This window comes from Bacillus rossius, chromosome 11 (assembly GCF_032445375.1).
Source record: "Bacillus rossius redtenbacheri isolate Brsri chromosome 11, Brsri_v3, whole genome shotgun sequence".
NCBI lineage: Eukaryota > Metazoa > Arthropoda > Insecta > Phasmatodea > Bacillidae > Bacillus > Bacillus rossius.
In genome coordinates this window covers 53804604-53814504 of record NC_086338.1, presented here as the reverse complement: position 1 = coordinate 53814504, position 9901 = coordinate 53804604, and the positions used below count along the sequence as shown (strand labels likewise).

General features: G+C 37.3%; 1 protein-coding gene across 2 annotated transcripts in view; it reads left to right on the top strand.

The window, feature by feature from the left end:
- The first annotated feature begins 8672 nt into the window (after nt 1–8672).
- LOC134537001 (chromodomain-helicase-DNA-binding protein Mi-2 homolog) overlaps nt 8673–9901 on the top strand; it is an 83812-nt gene continuing 82583 nt past the window's right edge. For both annotated transcript variants that reach the window (XM_063377156.1, XM_063377155.1), the window contains exons 1-2: nt 8673–8869; nt 9428–9525. In XM_063377156.1, the coding sequence (XP_063233226.1) occupies nt 8833–8869; nt 9428–9525 (135 nt within the window). In that variant the 5' untranslated portion in view covers nt 8673–8832. The remainder of the gene's footprint in view (nt 8870–9427; nt 9526–9901) is intronic.

Here is a 9901-nt window from a genome sequence, read left to right as displayed (position 1 = left end):
GCAACGAGGCGTGGCGCAAATAGTCCGCGCGGAGGACCGCAGCGCATGTGGTCATCCGCTGTCTCGATCCGAGCGTCTCCCCGCGGCACGGAGTGCAACTAAATTCGAACGTTCGGACACGTCATACGCACGTAACGGACCCAGATAAACTGTTCCGATACGAGTTGCAACACACTGAAACTCATGACTTGCAATCTAGTTCTAAAATAAAACATATGCAATTAAAATTCTAATTTGTTTCTTCGTCTCCATGGCAACGGCTATTGCATTGTTGATGCCTTCTGCGTCTCTTGGCGTTGTTTTTAGGTAGATTTCAAAGAAATTCTGCATAATTTTTTAAATATATTTTTTGCTTTATGGTCCATAGACACCAAAACCATTAACTCAAAAAGTTTATATGTATGTATATGTATCATGATTTTGTAAACACGATAACTTTCGCATTTTTTCTCAAATCACTTCCAGACTGATACATAAAATCTAGTAGTGGAAAATCTTTGCGAGTTGTTAATGGGCAATATACAACCAAGTGGTAGAAATGGGGAAGGTTAAAAAAAATTACAGAAAAATCGTTTTAACTCCCGTAATATGGAAAATATCAGATCTGTTTGAGCGTTTTATAACTCGTTGGAGTAATGCCAAAATATTTTGTCGGAAAAAGTTTTTATATGACCAACCATAACTGCGGGTCTGAAAAAAATAAGGGTTGGTGGACAAAAAAAATCATAACTCTGTTCATAGGTAAAGCATAGAAGTTTTACTAATTATGTATTAATCATATAATTTTGATTCAAAACTTTTGTCTGAAACAATTTTTGATACGACGAACCATTGTTGAAGGTTTTTGACGTGACGTCTAATAAATCAATGAACGCCGGCTACACGCACGAAAAAGTGTCCCGTTACGCACATTCTTCCGTTACGCTGTGCCCCGTTACGCTCATTGTTCCGTTACGCTGTGTCCCGTTACGCTCATTGTACGCTTGCGCCGCACCGACAGAAGTGAAAACTTAAAACTTTGTTTATAAATGTGTAATATGAAATAATTTCTACGTCAAATGTACGTAAGGAAATGAATCTGATTACTAGTATAATTTCAAGTATTTATTATTTTATTATTAAAAAAAGTAGCATCTGTCGGTGAGGGCAGTAATAATAGGTTATGTTATGTTAGATATTTGATTACAGTTTATTTATATGAAAACTTGTTCATAATTATATTTAAACTTATTAGCTAAACGCCAATTTTTAAAATTAATTACAAGTCAATTACACGTGAACTGTTTCGTCGACTGTTTATAAAGTGAAGTGAAAAGTTAATGTTTTTTTCATTGCTTATTACAACAACAATTTCGGCAATAAAGGTTAATTATTCTTGCATTTTAAAAATCTGATTACTAGTATAATTTCAAGTATTTATTCTTTTATTATTGAAATAAAAATAATTCAATTTTATTCATAAAAGTATGCAATCATTTCATCAATGTTTTGTTATGACGTTGTCACGTTAAACTATCGTCCGTAAACCGACTTTACAGACAACCAATTTTTTTTCTTAAAATTAAATTAATATTTCATAACCTCGAAATGCAATCTCAGTGGTTGCCATGCGCTACGTTTCCGCGCGTTGCGGAAGCAGCTGACGTGACGTTGATCCGTCTCCGTCTACGTGACGTAGTGAGAACGTAACGTAGCGATCTTGCTCTGTCTTTCTCGATACGTGAGCCGGCAGGTTCGATACTTCCTCTCGCGCAGCACCGCCCTCTCTGATTGGCTGCGCCGGCTGTGCCGCTGGCTACAAGGTCGCGCAGTGGTCTCGCATTCACCACTGCTTCGCAGCATATTTTAGAAAAAAAATATCAAAAAACGTCACAACAAAATTTTCATAGGTCAAGCCAGGAGGTTATGGGTCGCAGTAAGCGACCTGGGACTCCTACACGGGCCTCGGGGTTCGATGCCAAGTCGCGGCACTCGGGCCCCTAGGCCCACACTGGCGATGATGATATCCCCTTGTCAGTCAGACGTGAGTCTGCTTGGGATTGCTTCATTAAGCTATTATTCTGAGCGCAGTGGTCTGCACTACGAATACACACGAATACACGGCGGAAGACAGACTTTTTTTTCCTAATTTTTTTAAGTTATACTTATTTAGGTGCGTTATGAATGGAGCGAAAATATTATGATTTTTTTTTGTTTAAAAACTCAATGCACCAAGCACTGAATAACTTAGAACGAATTACATATTATGCCTACTAAGGTAATCCCTGATGATGGAGACTGCAATGTCAACCGAAACGTCGGTGAACTATTCCCCAAGAACACGGCTACAACCCAGAAGCCAAGCTACCTCAGACAATGGCCGCGAAAGCCTGAGAACATTATTATACTAAGGTAATTATTCAATTTTTTTGATCTTCATAAACTATCTTTCATCCCTTGCACTTATAACGTGGTCGTATAAAAATTTGCTTTGTACCAAAGTTTATGATGATAATAAAATGGTTTGAAATAATTTCCAAATGATTTGATACTAAGAAAATTTTGAATATATATAAATATTTTTTTAATTTCAACCCTTTTTTTTACGGTAATATGTAATTCGTTTCATCAAAAATTATTTCAGTCAAAATTTTAGATAAAGTTTAGGATTCATACAATAAATTATAACGGATTTGATAGTATTCTTTCAAACTTTGCAGTAATGGTTGTTGGATAAAAAATTATTTTTACCAAAAGTTTTTTACAATAATTAGAAAGTTAAACAAAAATAAGAATAGATTAGATAGCTTACATAGTAGTGAATTTTTTATTTTATTTTCTTATTCCAACCAAAAGTTTTTCTTAACCCCTTACAATAATGCTAATTCAACCCCTGTTTATTCCACCCTTGCAAAATGGTAGTTCATAAAAAAATTATTTCAGACGAAATTTGTAGATAATCATTCATGGTTTTGCAATAAATAAGAACAAATTTGATAGTGTACATGGTACAGAAATAAAGAATTTATTTTTTAACCTGTTTTTTTTTTCCAATCCCCTACAGTAATAGTTCATCTCTTCAAAAATTATTTCAGATAAAGATTTTGGATAAAAAAAAAAGATTTACAAACAATACAAACTGATTTTATGGTGATTATGAATTAATTTTTTGTATTTTAACCCCTCTATATCCACCCTAATCAGCAATAGTTAGTGGTATAAAAAATTGTTTAAGACAAAATGTTTAGATAATATTTATAAGCTTTGAAAACAATTTGAACTGATTCAATATTGTAATTATTTAAAGAGTTGTTACTTTTTTTTGTCCTACAATCCCTGTTATGTTCCACCACTTGCAGTAACAGTTGGTCGCAAAAAAATATTACAGACAAAATTTAAGAAAATAATTTATGGTTTTACAATAAATAATAATGGATTTAATAGTGTAAATGTAATGGAATTTATGAATTTTCTTTTAAATTCGACCCCTATTTGTTAAATCCCGTTTCTGCAATGGTTCGTTTTATCAAGAATTGTTTTAATTATTTTTTTTAAAAATAACAATTCTACCATTTAGAAATAAATTGAACGGAATCGATAGTGTGCTTACTAAGGGAGTTATGAATTTTTTTGTCCCCAACATAGTTTTTTCCACCCCTTGCAGTTATGATTGGTCGTATCGGAAATGCATTTAGACAAAAGTTATTTGGTACTACCCCAACGAGTTATAATACGTTCAAACGCATATGATATTCATCATATTATGGGAGTTATAGCGATTTTTCCGTTTTTTTAACCTTCCCCATTTTACCTCTTTGGTTGGATATTGCCCATTAACGAACCGAGATTTTCCATTATTATATTTTATGTATAATTTTGGAAGTGATTTGCAAAAAATTACGGCAGTTATCGTGTTCATAAAAATTTGACACACACACACACTTTTGGGTTAACGATTGTTTTGGGGTCTGGACCATCATGAAATGAAAAACCATATAAAACATTTTCATGGTAATGGCTACAATAGGTAGTATTACTTCGAAATATACTTAATATATTGAACCGACCACAGAGTTAAAGTGGTTACTGGAGTGTGGATTGTTTTTTTTTTTTTTTTCCCTATATCTCTAGTTATTACGTATTAAAGATTCATGGGGTTTATGGAATAAATGGGGGGAACCCCCCCCCCCCTTCACAATCGCCCCTCTCACAAGCCCTTCTCTGGACGTGGGCGAAACACGATGAGCTTCCGTACGAAAAAAATAGGCCTTTTGTGGGAATTGGGGGGGGGGGGGGGGAAGTCATGAAAGTGGGGACCCAGCGGCATAATTTATTTCTTCCGCGGCGCTGCTGAGACGTTAAAAGTGGCCACGCCCTATTTCTTTTTACGGTTATTTTATGGCCTCTAAAGAAAAAAAAAGTAATTTCAGGAAATGAGCTCTTTCCTTACAGAACGCAGCCTATACTGAGGTCTTGCTCCAGTTCTACGCATTTCGGTATAGCAACGCGGTCTCGCGACCCGAATTCCGTCGACAACAGCTGCTCAGTTTTCATCAGCTTTTTTGACGACTCTTTCCATATCTACAAATATCTTAAAAAAAAAAAAAAAAAAAAAAAAAAAACCGACAAACTTCAATACAAAATATCGTTCCCTATTTAACCCCCTTAGCAGATTAATTTTCAAAAATCCTTTCTTATCTTAGTGCTCACGTACGTTATATAAGAAACTCCTATGCAAAATTACATGCTTCTAGACCACCGGTTTAAGTTGAGCATTGTCTGTCAGTCAATGTTAAAGTTTTATTGAGTGTGTCTATATATATATATATATATATATATATATATATATATATATATATATATATATATATATATTAGTGTTACGAATGGGGAAAACAGGTCCGCAAAGGATAGTCAAATTAGTTTAACTAGCGATACATTTGTTTACATATTAGTTAAATCACAACAGTTTAGATGTCTGTTCACACATTTATTGCCGTTTCGCAAGTACACTTACTCCGCTGGAGCTGGGCTCGACAGTGGTTCTCTCTACTGCTCGTCTCTTACCCCGCACCTCTGTCCCGACACACTGCCTCGCACCATTCTCTCGTCCGCCGCGCACACAACACCGCACCAGATGCACCGGTCCCCGACGCACACGAAGTCCGTCACTCGTCGTCCGCTATCGCTCGCTGAGGAGTAACTCAACCTCTTCACTTCACTTCCCTCGCAGGTCAGCCTTCTCGTTTGTACATCTCTCAGCTCCATCTAGAAAGATCTCGTCATCAAGGTTGACTCAACACCCGAAGTTCCAAGAACAATGGCGCCCTAGTTACGCTCCTCCACGCGAACGGGGCTCTGGAGACGTGACGAACACTCGAGAGGGACATGCAGCGGAAGTGACGGGCGATACCTGTCCGGGAGGTGGGGGGGGGGGGCTCCCCTGGACACCCTTCCCCCACCCCGCTGGCCGGCGCGTCGGGTCGACTGGCCTGCCTCGTTGCCTCGTCTCTAGCATCCTCGTAACAGTAGTTTGATGTTTCATTAAATTTGAAAAAAATCTATTCATTTACATTTTAGTGTTGCAAGTAGTTATACATAACACCGGAATTATATGTTTTGGTGTATTTCCGTTCCCGAATGGTGATTTATGATTTATGAAAGGCAGCTAGGTCTTTGATTTACAAAAAATCCATCTGACAATTCATTGATAATTGAAGCCATCCAACAGTAATTTATACGTCGAATTGATCGGTATTTTCGAAAAAATTGAGTTGTATCAAGCATTGCCCAACTTTCAACTACTTGCATTTCGGGTCGTCTTTTCACCTTCCATGTTTGAAGTGGTGTGTTCGGAAAACCTTTATTAAAGTCTCAGACGTTATTTGCATAGAAGGCTTCGATATGGTTTCTATTACATTACTACATAAATTTTTTGCCTTGTTAAACATTCACAAAGTGATAGAGTGTAACATTTAAAAATCAAATTATTGACAGTTTAAACATGAATAACATGAATATAAAAATGAATAACTAAATAGAGGTCCAAGGAAGAAATTCGTTTTTTACTGTTTCACAATTTCAAGTAGACAGGTTGAAGACGTCTTGCGACTTCCGTGCTTAATAGCCGACGAGATTTTCGTTGCGTTTTGCGTTATTGCGTCGTTGCGTTCCGTGTGTAGTTTATCAAACTGGCATAAGGCGGGGTTTATGAACTACCCAAGGCATGCGACGACGTAACAGCGTGGCATGCAACCACCGGAAGAAATTCACGGGCTTTCATATTCCCGAACAAAATATTTATAATCCAGTTAATCATTTATTTATGTGGCTTAACGTCTCGTTGAGAAACAGGCCATTAGGTAGAGTTACACGACATCAACTAACTCGGGAACTGAGAAAGGAAAAAAGTCGTGGTCATGGCTAAGCAAACATTCCAGACTTCCCTTGAATGATTCGGGAACCACCCCCCCCCCTCCACAGGTTAGAAACATAAATCAAAATGGCCAGATTGTGATTCGAACCAGGATCCCGCCGAACGCTAGTTAAGTGTCTTACCACTGCATCCATCTCGCTCGCTTTTCCGTATCAAGCCCTAGGACGCGAGCTGCGCATTACCAGCAACTCAACAAGCCGGAAGACTTCCAGAGAAAATTGGAAAGTCTTTCAATTAGACTGACCCTTGAAAAGTCGAGATGCGCAGAAATACATGGCTACGCTACAGCGGAGTTTGTTTATGGCCAGCATCCAACACAGACTCCGTAGAACCACCAACGAAGCCAAAATTTGGCGTGCGTCGTCCGAGGAGAAATTGGCTGCAGGAGGAGACCATTAATTATGGCCAAGGTGTCTGATCTTCTGCGTACGTCTTCTTGTTGCAGACCCTCAGCGATTGGTAGTGATGTACACTGGAAAGATGCGCGACATAACCTTACACAGAGCTACCAACTGACCAAGATAGCACAAACAAAGCATCAGAATTAAAGACATATTAAAAAAAGTAACATTTTATTGAATATTATGGGGGTTTTTGAGGCTCTTGTCAGCATTTAACACTGGAAAAGTGATGTCCTTGTGAAAGAAAGGAGTTTACAGTACCTATGTGGTGGTGTCAGGATTCTATATAATTGAAACTTAAATATACACTTTCACACGAAATAGAAGATTAAAGCCATGCGCTAGTAATAATAGAGATTCACACTGGATAGCCTTAAATCATTATATGATTAAAAGGCATCTGTGTTATCCCTGAAATTCTTGTATTAACATTAGAATCCAGCAAAAACATTTCAAATTCCATTGTTCCTTTTGCATTAAATTGTGTAGATGGTCAAACAATTCATTGTAGGCATATTCTGGAGTTTTTGTCAATTCCTGCTGCAGTTTGGTGGTTTACAGTGGATCAGTGGCGTAGCCAGGATTTGTGTATGGGGGGTGTTAAGAAGCATGGCCACCCCCCCCCCCCGTATTAAAGCGGGGCGTCCGGGGGTCCTCCCCCGGGAAAATTTGGATTTTAAGGTGTAAAATAGTGCTATTTTAGCGGTTTTCGGTACTTAAATTTAAATATTGTAATGGTAAAAATTTTATTAATTTTAATATGAAATTTGTTTGAGTGATGAATAAGAAATTAATTAAAGATTTGATGCTAAGGGGGGGGGGGGGTTGAACGACTAAACACCCCCCCCCCCTAGCTTCGCCCCTGAGTGGATTATGTTATTTATTTTACCTTTCTGTTGATTTATGTTGAATGTAGTAATTTTCACTGAGTTCTGGATTTTTCAAATGCACTTTTTTTTTTTTCACTCTGTGTGGTTTTTGTTAAATCTGATAGTTTTGGATAGTTTATGTAGAACTGCTGTTTGTTTATTTCTGTTTGTCTTAATTCGTGAGTTTTAACTGATGATGTTGGTCTATGTTCGTTTTTATAGTTTCCAATGAATTACTGGTGGATCTTGTAAGCTTCTTTATTTATAACTTATTTTAATGGTTAATTTGATTCACTTCGATTTTATAGACGTTATGTGGTCGGATCTAGGCTTTCCTTTGCCTCCCAGACAATAATTGATATTAGAGCCCCCACCTCGCCATCTTACCAGCAATAAACATACCAGGTATAATTTTGTCGTTCCATCCTGCGACCCCTCTAACATGCACCCCCCCCCCCCCCCCCAAAAAAACCGAAAAGAAAAAAAAATATTTTTTTACACCAGATCAACTGTGTTCCTGTATGTATGATTTTGTTGATTTCGTTGACTGAATTTTGTGAAACTGTAGAATTTAGGATTATACCGTAGTCTTATTTAAATATATTGCAAGTTGTAAAACATTCCAATTATCGTAAATGAGACTCAAAAGTATACTTTAAATTATAAATCTAAATACATCATTGTAATTTTTTGTTTAAACTAACAAATTTTTATATTACTGCTGTTGCCAATAATTATAATTTTTTTACGGGATAACTTATTTTGTTGTAGAGAATTCAATGTGCCAATGGCAAATATTTTTCAATATTTAATGGATTATAGTCCGTTATCACTGATAGCAAAAAGTTGACGTATAATTATACAAAAATAAATATAATGTTCTGTTTGCTGCGAAACTTTTGTGCAAGCACGCTGTATATCTCGAATGCAAGGCAATGCGCAATACCGCATGCGCACAAGAGTCGATAGCTCGATACGTGTTGGTTTCGTTTTGGTTGTTGGTTTCTTAACAAGGTGGGAATGCAGCGGTGTGAGTGGTTATGTAGTGATCAAGGATCGCATTTTTAATTATTAAGAACAGCGTGTTTTGTCGGTTTCTTAACATAGACTGAAATTTAAAATAGTTTGTTGTAACTGATACGTAATCATGGCTTCAGAGGAATTGGAAGACGAATCTTTCGCGGGTAAGTTGTCACGCTTTTGTGTTTGCGGGAACGGCGGTACATGTCACAAAGCGGGACGTGAATAAATATTCTGTAGGTGATGCTTGTAATTTTTGATAAACGTGTGCTACTTGAGCTTTTGAAAATGTTGAGCGAAGCAAATATCCGCTGTTTAATATCGCTAGATAGTTGTGTAGAAGAACCAACATGCTTCAGTTGCAAATAATAAAAATATTTTTGGGGGATGGGGATCATTATTATGACAGTGGCGCGGTGTGACCTCTTAAACAAAATGGAGGCAATGAATACAGATTTTTAACGCGAAAACTGATAAAAAAATTAATTCATCCGCCAGCCTGCGGGATTTGTGGAAAACACGTGTTGTGGTTTGTTTCCATGATTTAAATGTACGCCGGGAGTTTCGTTAACGTATCTTCACAGGGTAATTGGGGTATCTAAATAAGGCATGTGTGATGGCTTTCTGTACGCCGTGTGCTGGTGTGAAGGCGGTGTGAAGTCCAATGTTGGCGTAGGTTATAAGCTTTGTTTACCACGTGTTTGATGTCAATTTGCCTGTAGGCGGTGACGATGATGCAGGGGACGATAACCTGTCGTCGCGACCAGAAGGCACCACCGAAGAAAATTCCCCGGAATCTGAAGAAGGCGTACCTGGAGATGTAAGTTTCTTGATGATAATTAATATATTCTTTCCATGAATATTCAGCTACCGTTAAATAATATGACCAGGGTAGTGAAAGGACTTTTCTAAAAAAAAAAAAAGTGAAACTAAAAACAAAAATAAAGTTTAGGTGCTATTGATTGTTTACTATCCCGCACAAGTGTGTATTTAATTTTAACTGTATTTTTGTAGTTGCAAAATTATGCCATACTCTTCTACCTGCATATTTTTCTTCCGTTTTTAAATAATTAACCATACAACAAATACAGCAGATAGATGGGTGTACCCTCAGCGCTGACTCCTGCACTTGGCAAGCAGAGTATGCTGTTAAAAATTAGGGTTGCCCGTTTTTAATAACACTGTTAGTGAGATAG